Source organism: Anopheles stephensi, chromosome 3 (genome assembly GCF_013141755.1).
Source record: "Anopheles stephensi strain Indian chromosome 3, UCI_ANSTEP_V1.0, whole genome shotgun sequence".
NCBI lineage: Eukaryota > Metazoa > Arthropoda > Insecta > Diptera > Culicidae > Anopheles > Anopheles stephensi.
In genome coordinates, this window is record NC_050203.1 from 33,168,028 (window position 1) to 33,187,213 (window position 19,186).

The window sequence follows — 19,186 nt, forward strand, 5'->3', positions numbered from 1 at the left end:
TTTTTAATTTATATATTAAGCATGTAGACAACATCAACAGCTATTTGTCTTATCCCGGGTATCCTCGCCTGTGGATGTGGTTGTTGCGGTGGTTGTGTTGGAGTAGATTTGGAGGTAGCGATGTTTTGGACCGGGGCTAATGTTGTCTAATGATTTGATGGCGGTATTGCTATGCGACAGCCGTGCAGTGGATCTGGACTGACACAAAATCCTGATCTCTTTGCTAGAGTAGATATAATTGTATCTCTTTAGCTATAAATCACTTAGAACTAACCTAAGAACGACACTATGACAGCGTTGGGTTTCCAGTTTGATTTGCATTCAATGTTGTTTTGACTGACACCACACAACAGGCTTGCAATATTCCAAAATTCATTTGAAATATTCCTTTAATTGCTTCAACAATTCCATTATATGAATCAAACCCCTGTATTAATTCTTAAACGGATTTTCTTCTTGAGCAATTGAGTTGATTTTCATAAAACTATTAATTTTAAGAACGCTCAGAAATACATCAACTAATGAATAAATTAATGTCCGCATATTGATGAGAGCTATGCTTTATCAACGAATTCACCGTCGATCATATGGCCCAAGTCTTCATTGTACGTCCCAAGTCCCAGCTAAATGTTAACGCCGCTCTCATCCTGATGCTTTTCCAAAACTTTTCCTTTTCAACCCAGTAAAATCGCTCGATTCCAAACTACTTGCTCCAAATTGACTACAATTTATTTACTTTGAATTTAACACTAGCCACCATTCTAGCCCAGCCTTCATCGCCAAAATGTAACCTTAACCCCCTCTATCGTCTCACACTTGCAGCGATGGCTTTCTGCGATAGAACTTTTCTATAGAACGGAACCGGTTCAACGACATCCTGCCGGTGAAACAGTCCCTTCTCCTCCAAAAACCTTGGCCGAGGCAACGCTGGACGCTCGGCTAGGTAGTCCACCAAATACTTGACCGAGCGCAGGTGCCAGATGTCACGGAACAACCGTTTCAAGCTCATCAAATCGTCCGGAACGTCTGGCCGCTCCACTTCACACCCAACATCCTGCGTCCACCAGCCGCTTCTCAGCTCCTGCGGAAGTCCACGCCCGAACGCGATTCGTTTCGTACCACCGTCGGCCAACATCCGGTCGTGGTGCACAAGCTGTGCGATACGATTTTCCAACGCCAGCTGTGGCACGTTCCATTCCCTCGCTACTTGCCCCGGCACGGCACGGATCTCTTTCGGTGCAATGCTAAGGGCCCGGGACGTTTCGTCGGCCGATTCGATCGAGAACAGTCCCTTCACGACGTCCGTCGTTAGGCTGGACCGTTCCGCACCGAGTGTGTTGAGCCAGGCGACAAAGTCCTGCGCTCCGACGTCGATCAGCTGTTCGACCCGCTCCGATGGGGGCCGGTCCGAGCAGCGTGGTTCCAGCTCGTGCAGCTTCGAACGCCACCGGACGCGTTCTCGGGTTGGCTTCCGGAGAAAGTTTTCCATCCAATTTTCCACCCGCGGTGGTAGGGCGCGTGGTTTGGTGCGAGAGTCTATCGTCACCTGTAGGGTAGCTGGCTGGGCTAATGGAGCGGCATCTCCCGGCAGGCTGGTGGTTTCACCGGCACTTTGGGTGGGTGGAAGCGAAGGAGGCTGAAACTCGGGAGTAACCGCACTTATGCAACGCTTTGTCCTCTTGCCGAGCGTTGGTGATAGCGTGCGGTCCATCGTTCGCTGGAGCGTGTCACGTTTTACCACAGTTTTCATTTTTCGCTCGAACTCCTCCAACAGGCGACATTTTTCCTCTCGTTCGGCGGCTGGATCGTTGAACTCGTATCTCGAAGGACAAATGCGTATTTTTGGGGTGGAATTCATCCTGCTTGAGCTCATTGTTGAAAGGGTTTTTTTTCAGATGGTTATCAACAGGAGGGCTCTGTTTAGGTGTTTGAGTTTTTTGGGAAATGACTTACCATAGCCTACTGCAGAGATGATTTCTCTTTTAAGGCCGTCTTTTTTGGAAGGAATTCATAAAAAAAAGGTAGGTGAAAAAAAAGTAGGTCGTAATCGTAGCTATGCCTCTTACAGGGCCTAGCCGATCAGCTGATCCACAGTTCTTGCTGCGAGGTTATAGGAACTAAATCGCTGTTCAAGGATATTCCCTAATCTTCTATTAGCCGCAGCTAAAGGAACGTAGTGAAGCTTGGTGATCTTTCGTAAATAATTAATAAGATAAAGAATTTTCTCTCAAAATTTCTAATAAAATTATAGTATAATTCTTTATTTAATACAAGGACCTTGATAGCTGAGTTTAGGCAGAAACTTATGAAGTTTCTGAAGTTTATAGTTTACAAGTTTAGGCACTGTCTCCTCAAAGAGTCCCCGGACATCCGAAGTCCCGCAAGTCATCAGAACACTCTTTTGACACTTGATGCGGAATGCTGGCTTAAAGTCAACGATTACCTCCTTTGAACACCAGCAAAACAGTGTGTCAACATCCTCTATATACACAATAGCACGTTATATCACAAACTATTTTTCACCAAACCTCTGGTCACTCCTTCTGATATGCTGCCGTATTACAAACGACCCCGACTTAGTCTACGGCATAAAAATGTCTACAGCGTCCAGATTTGTTTGTATTAGTTGGGCAATTGCTCCAATAATTGCCACAGCCTGTAAACATTTCTCCGCTCAAGAATCTGTCATGATAGAAATCGGAAGAACTGATAGGAACATTTACAGTCCCAGTGCTTGGATCCACGTATTCTCATTCGCGTTCAAAGATGCTCGGCAGAATTTGGCTACAGGCTAACAGGACTTTTGCAGCAGATCAAGCCTCAGAAATGGTTGTAGCACCCGATGTACAGGGTTAGGTGTCGAGCTTACAACAAGATCAGTGATCGACCTACTATCTTACTCAATATGATCCCGACAGTGCAGTTTTCTTTAGCTATTTGCCAATTGATATCTCTTTGGGTAATTATCCGATAACGGCGCCGGTCTTTACACGGCAGTATCGGGTTTCAAATCCCATCCAAACCGCCTCCCCTTACGCAGCGGCTGAAGCCGAGACCTTAGCATATGGGGGGACCAATTATGCATTATATTATGAAAGAATCCCAATGAAAAAAAAACAACTACACAAGATAAAAATAGGTTAAATAAAGCATTTCGGTGCATGATATCAAATTGTGAAAATTTAATCTAAAAAATTTTAAACATCGTAATTTGCATGAAAATATAGACAAAGACAAATAAACGCTGTGAAATTAAAAAAAAGAAAATTTGCAAAATCGGTACTCCATAAAGCAAACAATCATAAAATAGAAAACTTCAATAATTTTGTGAAAATAATAACTTATCCATCGTTTGGCACCCTGCTGTTCCAATGCACCACACACAAAAAAATCTTCTCCCGGGGTATGAATTTCCCGACTATCAGCTCAAACGAAGCGAAAACTGAAGCGAATAAACCAACCACGCCACCCAGTACCTACAGATAAGGTTTCAGGGAAGGATGTTTTGGCAACTGTGTTCAACGCTTCTGTTTTGCCATTTTTTTTGTTTTTTTTTTTTTTGTTTTGACGGCACAGCAGACAGGAAAAACAAGGAATGGGCGCAAAAAAACGGTGTCCAAAGTGGAAAGCAAAAAAACAAATGCGAATGATAAATATTTGCATAAAAAATGCCACCGGAAGCACTTGCCGAAGAATACTGACAACAAACCCCGAAAAACAAAATGGACAAAACGGGACTGAGTTTTATTATGAGTTTCGGCGAGACACGGTTGCACACTGCACTGTGCAGACATGGTGGAAAATGTCAATAATCTCAGGTTTTCTTTTTAGAATTTTGGAACAAATATTTCCGAGTGGTTTAAAGAGACTTAACCATCGTGGCTATCTACTTAGCTCCCTATTAAATTGAAGCTGGTGAACTAATTTTGATAGGTGATTTAAATATCTCCCAAGTGTTGAACTTAAAACCGCACCACTTCGAAGAACGTACAATCGAACACCTTCTCAAGAAAACATTTGATCACGGAAAAGGTTAAATACACAGTTTCCAAATGCCAAACATTTGCCAGCTTCGAATTGTAAATAACTTTTTGCGAACATCTCACCTTTAAAAAACCCAGAGAAAAAACAGCACTTCACAACTTTTTCGATCATTTCTGCTCCCGCACCTGTCTGTCCATCAGCATGTCACAACGCCCGAGGAGTGGTTCACCGTTCCTTCAACAGGCGACAACTTTACGGACGGCACTCACACACACACACATTCGGGAGCATTTTCACAACTTCTCACCTTGCGCACAACCTGCGATGATACCGATCCGGGAGGGAGCGGACCCTGCGGAAGGGTGCTACGGTGCGCCAGACAAAGTTTTATCTATATGACCAAAGTTCGTGCCGAATTGGCCACTTACCACCATCGATTCCCATCGCATACCGGAGGCACTTTGACACCATTTTTACACCGGGAGAACGGGGTTTCCCTTTTCAGCGATGGGTTTTCCGTTTCCTACCGCCTTTGTACTTGATTCCCCGTTGTGAAGAAGTGTCCTTCAAAATGCCTCCCCATCTCCCCATATCATATCGCACCATCAGCTTTTGCAAAGCGAACCCGAAGATATGATCACATTTCGGGACATTGCGAGTGGTACGTGATATCGGGAAAAAGTATTGAGCTGTAAAAAAATACTCACAACTCACTAGTGAAATGAACGTAAAGTTTATATGTTGATAAAGTTTAATTGCTTTTGTGTACAATACAATATAATTCTTAGGTAAATACTGTTATCGAACCTCTTGGCGATTAATTGTATTTGTACGGTGTCTAATTGTTCTTCAGTCCACTATGGGAGAAAGGCGTTAAAAAATCGAAAAAATTATTAAGATTTTCGTAAATTTTTCCTACTGATTGAATTATATGACTGACTTCGTCATTTGTCCGACTGGGTGATCAGCGCAATGTGTTGTAGTTCATAATTCAGTTCGCAAAAATTTCGTTATCTTAGCTGTTTACCTGGTGTAAGGTAGTTTTTCTTTCTCTCATCTTGGCCTAACGACCTCTTAATAAATTCAAGCCTGCCATTTCTGGCTTAATAGACTCATTGATACAGGATAGTTCGATCAGCCAGTGCTCACTAGGGGGTAATCTTCCAAATGGGGTTTGAACCCCGATTCTGCCTTATGATAATCGGCGCGTGTGTAGCCTCTACCACTGGACCTCCTGATAGTTTAATTTATTTAGGACAAACGGGCCTAAAAAATATCGCAAATGAGAAAATCAATAGCACAAAGCATGGCTATCAAAAATGTATTAATGTATAATTTTTGGAAAAAAAACTTTAACATTACAAATTTCATTTTGTACCATTTTTCCTTACATTAAAGTATCTAAATATCAATTGGAATCGCATATCTATCAGAGACATAGGTTAGGTGAAATTGTCATCAGAAAAAATCAAGAAATCATCCATACCAAGTACCATATAAAAACAATCTACAAATTAAATTTTAAAAGATAAATAAAAAAATTTGTTCATCAAACTAAATCTTTCCGTTACAATTGAAATTCTTAATAAAGTTTAATTACAAACCGAGCTCGGCCGTGTACAAGTTTATATTGGAGGAGATATCATCTCTCGCATTTTGACAAATTTTTTAACAGGAAGAGAAAATATGCTTGAGTGTTGATTTTCTAATAAACTAACTAAATCCATTTTTAATCATAGAAAATAAATCCGCTCCATAACCTTTCTTTTCGACATCCACAAAATCAGGTAGTATAATTATTTTGTTCATTACTGTATAGGTGGAGGCGCCCAGTACTTCATGAAAAAGTGAACACAAAGCAGCTTTTAAAATAGCTTTAAAACTGAAATAACATATTATTTAAATGAATATATCTAAACATTTTTACACCTTAAAAAACTAGCTTTAACTTTATCACCAAACTAAGTACGTTTTAAGTTTAATAATAGAAATCATCATACTATCAAATTAACCATGTTCAAACAAGTATGAAATAGATAGCCATACACAAGAAGAAAACGGTATAGTGAAGCTCTCGAAACGTTCAACTCTCCAAATCGAGCACATGCACTCTTTATAAAGGTTTGGTTTAAATTGTACTTTCGCAACGATTTGTCCTTGATAGCTCCATAGTGCGATCAACCGTGTAATAAGCGTGAATGAAAGAAATTAAAACGATTCTTTGGTATAAACGATTAAAGCCAACATTAGCTTCTAGCTGTCACTCTGTCACAGTGTTGGTTAATCCTCCCTTGAGACAACTCGTCATGAATATTACTATTCTGTTCTCATTTTTACTTTCAGGACTCATTCGAAGAGTTTTTGAAAGTCAGCCTCTACTAGGCATTGCTGGAAGACTTGCTCAAGAAGCGTACAATTCACGATACCACAGTATTAACCAGATTTATACCATAGGCTTACAGGATGAAGGATTTGCTGTTGAGGGCGAATACTTTCCAAGGATTAGTCTGCAGAATCCGAATCGCGTTAGATGGACCATTGAAGATGCTTTTATTATCGTCCAAATTTCTAAGGTAACATCCCTCGAGAGATTTTTAAGCTCGTCACACTTATTGGAGCGTCTCTTCTTCTCACAGCTTCTCACACTCTCCGTTCTGCAACGTTTTCTATCACATGCTGTCGACACGGAGAAGCTCCTTCTTTTGCTACTGGTGGATTCGAGCATCGATTCGGACGATCAATATCTCAGCCAGTTTGGTGAGATGCTTTTTCACCGAGGAATTCTAAACTACTGTGTTTTAACCTCCAACAACACTAACGATCAACCAACGCTCTTCAAATACGACGCCATTGCCAACGTCACCCAAACGTACGCATTGAACGCCTCCGTGAAAGCAATTTTTCCACCATTCCTTCGCACGCTAGCGGGTCACAAGCTGAACGCTCTGCTCTCGGACAACTATCCCTACGCATACATACTGTCGGCCGTCTGGGAAGGGATGGATGCCTACATCTTAACGCTCGCCAAGTATCGCTTCGGGTTGGAAATAAACCTCATCAATCTGGCCATCAATCGAAAGAATGCGCTCCATCGGATGGAGCAGATCTGGAATCAGCTCGACAGTGGAGCGGTTGACCTGCACATGCCAAGGGCTCATGTTAGCACCAGAAGCACCACCCTTGGGCTGGCCCGTGCATACGAATGGGAATCGCTGGTTCTGGTTGTGCCCAAATCGGACCAGCTCAATCTCACCAACATTATGCTGCAACCGTTCTCGATCGAGGTGTGGTCGATGGTGGTTGGCTATCTGCTAGTGAAGCAACTGTTTAAGCTACTGTCCTTCTTGAAGCGTCACTGTCGTCGGTACAGACTTCGGCATGTAAAGTGCGGTTGGTCCAGTTCGCTTGGGAACGTGTCTACCGTGGGTGTGGAGCTTGTTTCCTTCCTGCTGATCGAGGCTTACCTTGCGAAGATCACCGAGTTTCTCCTCTACTGCCGATTCCGGCCCGATCCTCGCACGCTGCAAGAATTCTTCGAATCCGACATCTTGGTCCTTATACCAGAGTACATGGATCCGCTAGTGGATAAGCTCGGTTTCACAGTTGCCACACAGTTTCGTGCTAAGTGTGTGCGACCGGCTGAGTTCGCCAATATGCCTGCCAGCTGCTGCGCTCGTATTCACACCCTACCGAGGGCAGAGTATATCGTGCGCATGGAGAAATACTTCGATGCTGTGCTTGGCCGCAAACAGTTGTACATCCTGCCCGAGCATCTCAAGATCATACCGATGAGCTATCTGCTGGGCAGAAACTTTGCCTTCAAGAACTCATTCGAACTGTTTCTGCTGCACGTGTACGAGAGTGGATTGGTTGGCCAGTACGTTAATTCACACCGCAACGATATGGCAATGATGGAGCGGAACTTTTTCTCCAAAGGTTGGCTCACTTTGGATGATCTGTTGCCACTGTTTATACTGGTTGCGAGTGGTTGGTGTTTTAGTTTTTTCGCGTTCGTTTTTGAGGTTGCTGGGGTGCAGTATAAACGATACGTGGGTCGGAATCGTGTGCATCAGCTTAGCGTTTAATGATCGCTTTCTAATACACACGAGCTATTCTAGGAACTGTCACAAAATAAAGCTTGAAGTTTACTATGTAGATGTTCATGGTCTAACTGTTTTCAGTCTTCGGGAAACTCAATAAAGAACTGCATCATTCGTATGCATAACTGCAAATAATCCCGTATTCTTCCATCTCTTCTTGGTCAAACTAATGCGATCGCTGTGCTTGGCTTATTTGCCCGTGCCGACTAGATCTCCAGAAATGAAAATTGTCCTACAAACAGGACAGTCAACTGGACTCTTTCATGTTACTGTACATGTTACACTCCAACTATAGTGATCCAAAAACAGTCGCACTTACTTCCCGGAGGCATATGTCCTAAAGAGCAATCTAATAAAATGCTAATAGTCCAGAGAATTCCTGGTAAGCCGCCATTGCTGAAGGATCTGCTACTGAATGCGGATTTGAATGGGAGTGAACTCTTCTGTCTTGAGTCATCATACCATCACTCATCTAGAGCGTGAACTCTGTTGTCTAGCGTCTAGGCGGAGAATAATGCTACCTGAAATGTGAAATAACTTACGCTGCATAGATGCATCCTCAACTCCCTTAACAATAGCTTGTTAAAAGGAGAGATCCATTTAAAGTAACACCGGCGACGGTAAAGTTTTGTATAAATTAGTCGACCAACCAACGTTTTACTTTATTGCTCACTATTCTTTTCATTTGGACGCAGAGAAAAACGTAACATCTCCCTAGAACTCACATCTAAGTATATATATATCGTTAAAAAACCGCTTAAATCTAGTCACGAAATATGAGTCACAAAATTCAATCCAACTATCTCGCGTACTATGTGCGGTGCGGGCATCTTTTGAACGGTTTTATCCAATTATGCATCCACGCTTTCGCTTCACATCAATCAGCTACTCGAAAGCATAACAAAAAAGTGGGGTAAAAACTAAAACAATCAATTCGTTTCGAAACAGACACACACGCTTGAACGCTTCGAATTGGTCCGATTCCGAAGAAAATTCGATTATTGTTCATGCACACTCGTCGTTGTGCCCGCGGGAATGGGAAGCAGGTGCGATGTGCGGGTGTGTTGGCAGCATCTTAGCAGCACCACGTGCCGCCCGATCACACGTGCAGCGACCGTATTGTGCGCACGGTTCGTAACCGGGCCTTCGCGCCCTCGCTTATCTGCGGACAGTTGAGCGCATTCAGCCACACCAAGCTGCGACAGTGCCGCACGATATGTTCCACCGACAGGTCCGTGATGGCTTTACAGCTCTCCAGGTTCAGCAACCGCAGGTTGCGCAAATCTCGGCACAGGTACAGCACGGCTGTATCACAGATACGCTTGCAGGCATCGACCAGCACATACTCCAGATGGGGACAGTCGCGCACGAGCGTCGCAATACCCGCCTCCGTAATGTACAGCCCGCGCAGATCGATCTTCTTCAGCAGCGGGAACTGGAGCGCCATCAGCGTCTGATCGGACAGATCGCGACAGTGGCTGAGGTTGAGATAGCACAGCCTGTTCAGGTTCGCGATCGGGTAGAAGCGTACCCGCTCGAACGGCATCACGATCGTATCGAACACGTCCCGGTTGAAGAAGCTATCGCCGAGATCGATTGTGCGCTGCAGGTTCAGATACTCTAGCCCTTCCAGATGCGAAAAGGCGAGCTGCAGATCGTGAATGTTTTCGTACGTACACTGGTACAGTGTAAGGCTGCGAATGTTGGGACACCGTTCGAAGAACCGGGGCAGTGTGTTCCGCGAGAACACGGCCGCCGATACGAATAGCTTCTCGAGGGCCGGATTTTCGTACGCACTCAGATCGACGTTGCCCTTTATCTGCGTTGCGTCCGTAATCTTTAGATAGTTGAGCTGGGACATGTTGGCCAGGAAGGATCGGTGCAGGTTAGTGACCCGGGCCACCCGCAGCTTGATGCGCTTCATCTGCGGCAGCAAGGCACTGAGAGCTTCCAGAAACTGTTCGCTGGCGGAAAACAGATTGTCCAGGTTGAGGTGCACTATCGTCGGCTGCAAGCGGGCCAGCTGCAGTATATCGTTTTCCTTGATCGCAAAGCACGACTTCAGTGACACCTTCCGTAGCCGCAGATTCTTGATGCGTCCGATCTGCTGCAGCAATGCGCCGGTCGCTTTCGTGTAGCTGAGCGTAATCGCTTCCAGCGTGGCACTTTGCGTGGCCACAAATTTGACCAAATTTTCACCCCATCGTTCGTACGAGGAAAAGGTTAGCTTGAGCGCTTTCAGATTGGGGCAGATGCGCTTCAACAGGTGCAGGAATCCATCGTACAGGAACGAGTTCCGTATCGTGAGCGACTGTAACCGTTCGAGCAGAAAGTCGTTGGGTGCGTTATAGATTTGGTGTCCGTCAAACTTGATCGATTTAATCGTGAGCGAGCGCAAATTTTCCCGCGTAGCCTGCAGCACACCGACCAGCGTTTCGCAGCTGATTTTGCACTCGCTGAGCGTCAGCTCTACCGTGTGACTGCCGATCGAGCGCCACAGTACGGGAGCGGGACTGATGAAGCAGGATTTGAGGCATACTTTCTCGAACGTGCTGCGGGTACTTTCCAACACCAGGCACGGTTCAATGCCCTCCTCTATCCGGAAGTTCCGTAGGGAGAGCACGAACCGATTCATCAGCGAACGGGTGCTATTCACAATTTCGTACCAGTGTCGGCAGGTTTGGCGCACCGCGGCCAGATCCGGAACGCGCAGGTGATAAAAGATTGCGGTCAGCAGCTCGGTCGGGAGCGATTGGATGGTGGTGGTGCCCGTGGTGAGGCTCGACTCGACGGACGGTGACACCTCCATCGCACCGAGGCGACTGCAAGTGTACAAAACACATTGGTCGTTTCGTTACCGACGTGCGAAACACACGCACCACACTTACCCCAACGCGTCCGTGCAAAGCAATTGTAGAGGCGAAAATGTAGAAAATCTGGTAACGGAACGGGCAAACGGAAATCGCAGGATTGGATAATACGAAACAAAGAGACGCAAAAAGGAGAACAAAAGTTTTTTGTTGTTTTCAATCGCAACCTTCGCCCTGGTCTGTTTACGCGCACGTTTTGAGCGGCGAGTTGAGGAGTTCGGTTCTTCGGCGCACGTTCTACAGTCTGTGCTATAGTCCGTGTTGGATGTGGATATTTGAAATTGGTTTCATTTTGGATGCAAGTGCAACTCAGAACAGGTAGATTGTCCCTCAAGTACACTCGGTAACCAGTAGCTATAAACCACCATCTCCAATGCCAGCTGATTGTCAACAAACAAATGTCACGATAAAAACCGGATAGAAATCAAAACAAACGAGAAGCAAAAACTATTTCATCACAAGGCAAGTGCACTAAAACACACCTTCTTCCAGGATTTTTCACGGCATTCGTTTCTTTTTAGGTTGAAGCCAATCATCGAGCAATATACTGGCTGTAAAACTACAACATGTGGCCTCTGATTATGCAATTCCTGCGTTCCAATGCGGCGTATATCACGCTCCCGGTGGCAACTATAGTTGGCGTGATAGGATACAACATCGAGAGCCTCCTTTCGGACAAATACACTCCGTACAGTCGTAAGCGAAAACTCCACCAAAAGCTTTACCGCCAGCTGGCTGCCCTTGCTCACTTTTCATTGTGTCGTTGTATCGTCTTTCAGCTTCCATTCAGGAGAAACGAGCAGAACGCATTACCGAAGATGAGAAGCTAAGAGCGGCGACCAATGTTGAGAAGCTAGTATACAAAGAGAATGTGCTCGGAAGAAACCTTTCGCCTTCCCTTGAAAGTGGGAAGTAGTTGTTGATATTGTAAAATTAGTAGCTTTTCCTAGGCGAGGAGAGAGAGAGAGAGCAATAAACGCGACCGTGTTGTTTTATTTACCACTATAGTTACTTGTAGCGTGCGTTTGAGGCTTTGATATGTAGAATTCGGATAGAATATTACAAAATAACACCATAGCTTTGATCCAACTCCCTCAAGAATGAAATTAAAATAAAGATTATAATTATTGATTTAAAACAGAAATGTAAACAAACAAACTGTTATACAGTTTGTTGTAGTACAATTCATTTTGAAATGGTCGTTATTGGTCGATAATACACTTAGGACAGTAATCGAAAAAATCAGTTATAAAAATGAACATATGTATATAAACAAACACAAATCAATCATATGTTCTCAACAGTACGAACAACTGTGTCCCCAAATAAACAAACAACGGTTCAAGCAGTTTAGTCCAGCAAATAATCAGTACACTTATTCACACACCACGTGGTGGCGATCGTAGCTGAACATGATGAATGGTAAATAATTCCATCGCCGGATCTTAGATTTTTTTCTTCTATTACTCATTGATGGTGAGTGTATAGAAAATACGTAGCATTAAATGCCTTCATTTATATTGCGCATATCGCTTTGTACTGAGGTGTCAACAATATCCGGGTTGATTCTAGCTTCGCTCGAGGATCGCACACCCAACTAAGTGACAACAAGCTAAATATCAAATCGGCAAACAAAAAGTAGACTGAAATTGAACGAAATAATCATCTAGCGCATTTGCAACGCCCGAACTCGTTCATCCAACCCAATATCTTCCATAGTGAAGACAGCCACATCAACTTATTTGTCTGAACAAATAAACAGGGTCTGAAAAATGTATATCGTTGCAAAGAAGTTAAGCCTCAAGTCGCTCAGTTGCAGACATTGTTGTTCGGCCTCCGAAAAGTGAATTATAATTCATCCACCCAATAATGACGAGCAGCTTCCAACTACGGAACTTCATGACCAGCTCCACAAGTGATACCGTCGTAATGGCTCAAGACACCTTACCTTGGTGCAGGCAGCCATCACGATAGGCTAACTTGTATTCTGATCAACGTGATGCTAGAGATGATCATGATCATGAGGAATAAATCTTATAAGGCCACTAATCTTTGTAAGAACGATCTAGTTTCTAGAAAAAGTCAATTTCATAAAACCCAGATTGATCGCTATGCACTAAGAATATTACAGTAAAAGCATCAGTTTTATCATTAAAGCCAAAAAACTAGTTGTCAGCATATCTCTGATTGGGTCGTATTTTTGGATCCTTCCCAAATCCGTACTTTGACCTCACCTAACTCTTCATCCCATTCATCCCCACCTTCATCATCATCAAAAGTCGAAGAACACTCTAGAAATACAGTAAAACCAAATGCTTCAAGTGATACAAATAACAAAAAACAAACTCATCAAACTTATCCACCTGTCCCGTGAAGCAATTCTTCCATTCATCAGAAATAGCTTTTCCAAGCCAACAGCGTTAAAGATCAATTGGCTGACTCAATTAAGCCGCCCAACGTGACGTCAGTCGCGTTGGTAAACGTAAAGAGATCAAAAAGGGAACAAGCACACACTCTAGTACGCAAGATTCGAGGCGTACAAAAATACAGAAAATCATTCTGTTCAATATTTACGCATATGCAGCCATACTGGCAAGCACACTGGATACCTTCACTGGTCTTTCCATCCCCTTCTCAAGATATTATCTCTGATTGAACCAGTTTTTGCGTGTGCAAACGTCGTTCAATACACTTCCTAAAACAAGGCTCGATGAGCTACAACAAAAAAGCAAGGATTGAGATTCTACGGCTGTAGCGCACCCGATGCTTCTACTGACTGCTTCCCAACGGGCGACGGGCGGGCGAAGCAGGTTCTACGTCATTATCCTCGCGGCAGGTTCGACCCGACGAAGCAAGAGCACCGTAACGGACCGGGCCCTTAAGAGTGTAAAGCAGCGCACATCTGCGGGCAGTGCGAGTCGATCTTTCGAGCGCGCAACATCTTTCGATCGGCACACAAAGGGGTTGCCACCATACTACACTCGTTAGTGAAGAAGTGACTACGACGGCGACACAAGAACAGTGCTAACATGAGGTCTACCATTGCGATCGGTTTGCTGATCCTCGTGATCGTACAGTGCACCCTGGCAAGTCCAGTTCCGCAAGTAAGTTCTGTCGCGTGTGACCAATGTGTGTGTGAGAGTGTTCGGAGTTTTATGCCAAGTTGGACATTTATCAAAAGCAACGTTTTTGATCGTGACGTGAGATGCATGCGAAAGCCATCTATTTGCAGACACGATCGTGAAGATCGCTCCATTACATTACCATACAAAAGCGATAGAGAGGACAGTGTGTTGGCAGATTTTTGTTTTTTTTTTCGCTCCATCGAACCGGGATTGTCCCATGAGTGTGGGATAGAATGGGAAGCTTGTCCTATATCCAACCTGTTGGGTTGAATAAAAAGCATTGTTTAAAGTGAATATGTTGAATGTTTTAGTGTGTGTGTGTGTGTGTGTGTGTGTGTGTGTGTGTGTGTGTGTGTGTGTGTCGTGATTCATAAGGGTTTTGTGGTGGTCCCAATAATTATAATCAGCACATATCCGGGAGATGTACCTGAGAGATCGCAGTGATCGTGATCGTGATCGTTCATAAAGCACCCCATAATTAAATAGATAGTCAAGTTGCTTAATTGAAGGAAATTTTTCTCCTGATAGCTAATGGAAATCTGATGACTTTGAGAATTAATTAATTATTTTCGGTGTAGAAAACATGCTGAAGATCTTAATTGAAATATGCTTAGTCATTACGGGCAAATCATCGCTTGCCTCGCTACCAGCCTTTGAGTCATTCAGCATTAATTTATTTTTTCTAATCTTCTTCAATATCCATATTAAGCACACAAAAAAAAAACGTTTTTGTTGCTAGAAGTATCGGTCGGAAGCGTCACCATGATGCCACCGAAATTAGTCGCGTTATCCAATCCGCACAAAGGACGCGCGTCAACTGTTTTGCTTCACAGTTCGCTGCCCTTTGACGGTGTAGAAGGCGCTAGAAAATAGAGGCATAGTAAAAAACACACACACACCGACTCTGAGAAGAAAGAAAATCTTCCGAGGAAGTGTCGGAATAGTTGAATGAAGAATCACACCGTTTTTTTTTGTTGTTTCGTTTGGCTTTATCTAGAAGGTTAAATTGGATAATCGCTTGATTTCTAAAAGGTGTGTCAATTTAGAGGTTCTTCACGATCACTGGTGGCTTTTCTCGCTCAGAATCAACTCACACAAAATTGAACTCAAATCATGCGTGTTCCAGTCAGCGTTAGAGCCATCCACAACCAGTTTCCCAGCAGATGTTCTACGAAGCGGCTGACTGGGGGAAAGTATCTCCAGCGGCGACACCAACCGAACCCTGGGCGGGCGTCCGAATTATTTAAATTCGCATGCTAAACAACTCACGCCTTTTTCTAGGCTCATTTGCTGTGGGCCGGTTCAGGGTGGATCACCCAGCTAATATGAATAATGTATGCGATTTTTAACCATCGTCGGAAGAGTGTGCGATAGTGCCAAAAACGGAATGCAATCCGCTTAGCTTTGCTTTCGAAGCGATACGAAAGACTTGCGCGCCGCATAAAGCGACGAACCCACTGCCCGTCTGCGGTAGATCGTACGATGTCGCACTTGCTGTCTATCGTGGGCACCCGTATCGGGTGCCGGTTAGTAGAAGCGGGCCGAAAAACAAAAGTAAAAGTTGCTCCACAGGAAATAGATCATGGTGCAGCGGTTTTCGGTGCTACACATTGACATTGACCGTCGTTTACCGGTTGGAACGGTGGATCGGTCAGTGCGTGCGGAATGCAAGTGACGTAGTGCGGTGAATCAACACGTCGCAAATACGCCGCTTTACACTGATTACGGAGCAATTAAACCAACTCATGCTTTACAACCTTTGTTTCCGTGAGTCTAACGCTCCGTTCCAGTCCTTCATTAGCGACCTGGTGTGTTGTGATCTTTTAAGGTTGCTATAAAAATACACCGGAGCCGAACAGTTTGAAGCATCCAAACTAACCTTCTAGAAGGTCGTTAAAGGTTGGATCCTTGCTTTGTTTTTACTTCCTTTCGCGTTACTGGACAACCGCCCATTACCGCTCACCTTATTGATTAGTTCCAGCAATGGGTCATACAATCAACGATACACTCGTTTGCTGTTTTTTCTTTCCCTCCACTTCAGTGTGGAATAAAAACAGAACAACAGATTCACTTGCGGCGGTATGCTTTGCCTTCTAGCGGCTGCTACAAGCTTGACTTCGAGCCGTGATGCTTGAGAGAATTTAGCAGAGAATATTAAACATCGGATCGGTAGCGGAAAGTGCGTTTTGCGGTTCGTGTGCGGTCGTTCGAGCATAGGATGGTACAAATGGCACAGGTTTCTACATATGTATGAACCGCACGACGACGACGACGTGTGTGACGTCTATGGTATCGAGTCTAAGTGTTTCCGTCAGGTTTGCTGGAACAGGTTTACCCACCGATTCTTGCGAACGGAGGGAAAGAACGAGTTGAATGTCGTTAATCTTAGTATTCTCGCTTATAGGAATTCTCGCCATTGCTAGAAGTACCTTGATCATATTCTTGATCTACAAATATGGAATCAAGGGAAACAAAGCTGGTTCTTTTTGTATGACTGAGGATGAAACATAATGCAAAGCAAGTTTCGTTTCATTAATTATTTTGTTTAGTATGCGTTTCAAGTTCTACCTCGAAGTAGCTGGGAGAACTACTATCCGAGCAGCTATCTGTCACTCATGTGAATGGAATTTTTTTCTGTGTCACAAAACAAGTTTTCCCATGCACGGTGGCGTCATGCAAAACGTGAAGATTCACCTCAAACTGCACCCTGATCACGCGTCATCACCGCCATAACTTATCGGAATCGAGATCGCAATGCATTCTAGCGCCCGGGTGACGCGTGACAGAACTGCGCTGCGACTGAAGAGAGATCTTGGCCTGTCTCGCTTATTAATGATATAATTGTATAATATCTGTCCGATTGCGTAAACACAACTGGAATCTCAGCGACTCACTACTTCCGCAGTACTGCACTGATCCGTTTATACAATTTCTTTCCTCCCTAATTGCAGTTTCTCACCTTCCGCGATGGGAAGTTTGGCGTAAACTTTGGCGGCTACCACGCCGAGGCCGGTTTGGGTGGGCTGCTCACGGGCAACAGTGCTCACGGAGGGCTGTCTGCGTCGGCCGGCACGCCCCACGGACAGCAGGCCGGTGCCGGAATAGGCGGCCTGCTCGGCGGCAATGGTAACGGAGTGTTGGGTGGTTTCTTGGGAGCTTTTGCACGGTCGCCCGGATACTATTAACCTCACGCTGCACGCTGCTCTGTCGATGCATGACGACAGGTGCACTCACACACTCACACACGCGAGTCCACAAAATGGCTAACTGCATGACATGTACATCCGAAATTTTAAATGTGTTTTATTATTAATAAATTAAATTTGTTGCTTTTTTAAACCCGTTTGACCACTAACTGCATGCTAGGAAACTGTGTTTAACTCAACTCTGCACGTATAAACCAATAATCACTAATCTTCTTAGGTGAGCCTGGTCCTAGTGTTTGGGCCGGAATTAGATCACACTAACAGTCAACAGCACAACAAACTTAGTCGCTCTGTGTGTACTGCACCAAGTAATCTGCTGGACAAGGGAATTGCCCACCGGCAACAGTCAACTAACGCAAAACCCTTCGAAGGTCATCATCACTTACCGGAAGAAACCATTCTCAGAACGTACGGCGGGAGGAGCGTATGCTGGAGCGACTGCTGGACATGGCGTTGGAGCCAGTGCTGCCCTCGGCGGTGGACTCGACGATAGGGGTGCGGCTGGCGGCGTTGGAGCCGAATCACATGCCGGCGGAGTAAGCAAGAAGGTCATCCGACTGGGCCAAACTAACCAAGGAGCAGCACCATCGGAGGTAACCACAAACTGGGTGATAAAGCTGGTTGAAATTAGACACTGATCCGGGCCCTTTACTTCCGTTCTGTTAAGGTCGTCATTACGAAGGAAACGGGCCTTCAGCACGGTGGAAACTTTGAGCGTATCGATGATCAACACGTGAAGCAGGTACATACGGAGCTGCGAGCGCCAGCGCCTCAGCCAGCCCCAGCCCACACCTACCACAAGACGGTCTACAAGAAAAAGGTGATCAGCCATCCTCACAAGGTATGATCCTGAAGACTTGTGTCGTATTGTCGCTCAGCAAGAGGAGAGGCCTCAAAATTTTGTCACACTATATTTAACGCACACACACACGTTCTCATGGGACGAACATGAGTCCCAACAAAACAAAAAACTTATCCAAAAACTCCTCTAGGTTGCCGTCGTTGAAACACACCATACCGGACCTGAGCCACAGATTGATCTAGACCGATTCTTCGACTTTCAAAAATTCTCCAACTTTGGGGCGCATTATGCTCACCCGGCTCCACCACCACCGCCTCCGCCACCAACGTTCCAAAAGACGTTTGTGAAGCAGGTGTACTACGATCATGAGCATGCACCTTCCTACCAGCAAGAGGTACCCGAATTGGATTTTTGGCCGCTTGATTTGAGCTTGTGCAATGCGATCTTCATTTAGCTGTTTGGTTTAATTCATCTTAGGCTTACGCTTACACACACACACACACACACACACACACACACACACACACACACACACACACAAACCACAATCACTTAACACCACAGTTCATTGTGAATATGATCATCTTTTTCTGATTTTATCTGTAATCTTCTGCGAAAAACGAATACCTTTTTGAGGCTTGATCGATTGATTTTTTTTCTGTGATATACTAGGTACGCACCCGATTGGATTCGTCGAATGGACACAGTGGTTCGGGAGCATCCTCGAGCAGCCATGTGGTCAGCAGCTCGACCGCTGCTCACAATCCCAACTTCTGGAACGATATCTTCAATGTACGTGTATTTGTGCTACATTTGCGTAGAAATCCTTCTAACAAGCATTCTTGTTTTCTATTCTTGCCATCTGCAGATTCCAATCTCCACCCTGACAGCGGTCAACCAGCTGCTGAACAACAAGTCCCAGGGCGGAACGGTACACGTGGAAAAGCGTGTGGAACATCATCATTAAATGAACTGCTCAGTGAAACCGGCAAACGTGCACAACTTGTGTCAAGTAAAAACGTTTGGTATTTAAATATATATCTGGTGAAAATGTCATAACATTTCAAACTTTTGAGTGTACAGAATTTTTTAGCGTTAA

The 19,186-nt window shown here is 44.6% G+C and overlaps 4 protein-coding genes across 5 annotated transcripts; 2 read left to right on the top strand and 2 right to left on the bottom strand.

Moving 5' to 3' along the window:
- Positions 1–712: 712 nt before the first annotated feature.
- LOC118509567 lies at positions 713–1,920 on the bottom strand. Its single transcript, XM_036050328.1, has one exon. The coding sequence runs from the start codon at positions 1,871–1,873 to the stop codon at positions 803–805; it is 1,071 nt and encodes a 356-aa protein (XP_035906221.1). The 5' UTR covers positions 1,874–1,920; the 3' UTR covers positions 713–802.
- Positions 1,921–8,705: 6,785 nt separating this feature from the next.
- Positions 8,706–11,221, bottom strand: LOC118509568 (F-box/LRR-repeat protein 2-like). The gene is made up of 2 exons (XM_036050329.1): positions 10,973–11,221; positions 8,706–10,906 (listed from the first exon to the last, which is right to left on the bottom strand). The coding sequence occupies exon 2, from the start codon at positions 10,891–10,893 to the stop codon at positions 9,184–9,186; it is 1,710 nt and encodes a 569-aa protein (XP_035906222.1). The 5' UTR covers positions 10,894–10,906; positions 10,973–11,221; the 3' UTR covers positions 8,706–9,183.
- A 107-nt stretch (positions 11,222–11,328) lies between these two features.
- On the top strand, positions 11,329–11,961 carry LOC118509569 (small integral membrane protein 12-A-like). Its single transcript, XM_036050330.1, has 3 exons — positions 11,329–11,416; positions 11,476–11,650; positions 11,734–11,961. Exons 2-3 carry the CDS (start codon positions 11,521–11,523, stop codon positions 11,868–11,870), a joined length of 267 nt encoding a protein of 88 aa, XP_035906223.1. The 5' UTR covers positions 11,329–11,416; positions 11,476–11,520; the 3' UTR covers positions 11,871–11,961.
- A 1,884-nt stretch (positions 11,962–13,845) lies between these two features.
- Positions 13,846–19,155, top strand: LOC118509570. 2 transcript variants are annotated; one of them, XM_036050331.1, is made up of 7 exons: positions 13,846–14,058; positions 17,031–17,205; positions 17,691–17,878; positions 17,953–18,126; positions 18,278–18,481; positions 18,760–18,879; positions 18,956–19,155. In XM_036050331.1, exons 1-7 carry the CDS (start codon positions 13,984–13,986, stop codon positions 19,052–19,054), a joined length of 1,035 nt encoding a protein of 344 aa, XP_035906224.1. In that variant the 5' UTR covers positions 13,846–13,983; the 3' UTR covers positions 19,055–19,155. The 2 variants fall into 2 exon arrangements, with proteins under 2 accessions (XP_035906224.1, XP_035906225.1); XM_036050332.1 differs by lacking the exon at positions 18,278–18,481 and having other exon boundaries at positions 13,849–14,058.
- The last annotated feature ends 31 nt before the right edge of the window (positions 19,156–19,186 follow it).

Bases quoted from the DNA above. Each gene is read 5' to 3' on its own strand.
- LOC118509569 (XM_036050330.1), top strand. From the start codon at position 11,521: ATGTGGCCTCTGATTATGCAATTCCTGCGTTCCAATGCGGCGTATATC. The intron at 11,651-11,733 runs GTAAGCGAAAAC...ATCGTCTTTCAG, and splicing joins CAAATACACTCCGTACAGTC to CTTCCATTCAGGAGAAACGA.
- LOC118509568 (XM_036050329.1), bottom strand. From the start codon at position 10,893: ATGGAGGTGTCACCGTCCGTCGAGTCGAGCCTCACCACGGGCACCACC.
- LOC118509570 (XM_036050331.1), top strand. From the start codon at position 13,984: ATGAGGTCTACCATTGCGATCGGTTTGCTGATCCTCGTGATCGTACAG. The intron at 14,059-17,030 runs GTAAGTTCTGTC...CCCTAATTGCAG, and splicing joins TGGCAAGTCCAGTTCCGCAA to TTTCTCACCTTCCGCGATGG. The intron at 17,206-17,690 runs GTAACGGAGTGT...AACCATTCTCAG, and splicing joins CGGCCTGCTCGGCGGCAATG to AACGTACGGCGGGAGGAGCG.
- LOC118509567 (XM_036050328.1), bottom strand. From the start codon at position 1,873: ATGAGCTCAAGCAGGATGAATTCCACCCCAAAAATACGCATTTGTCCT.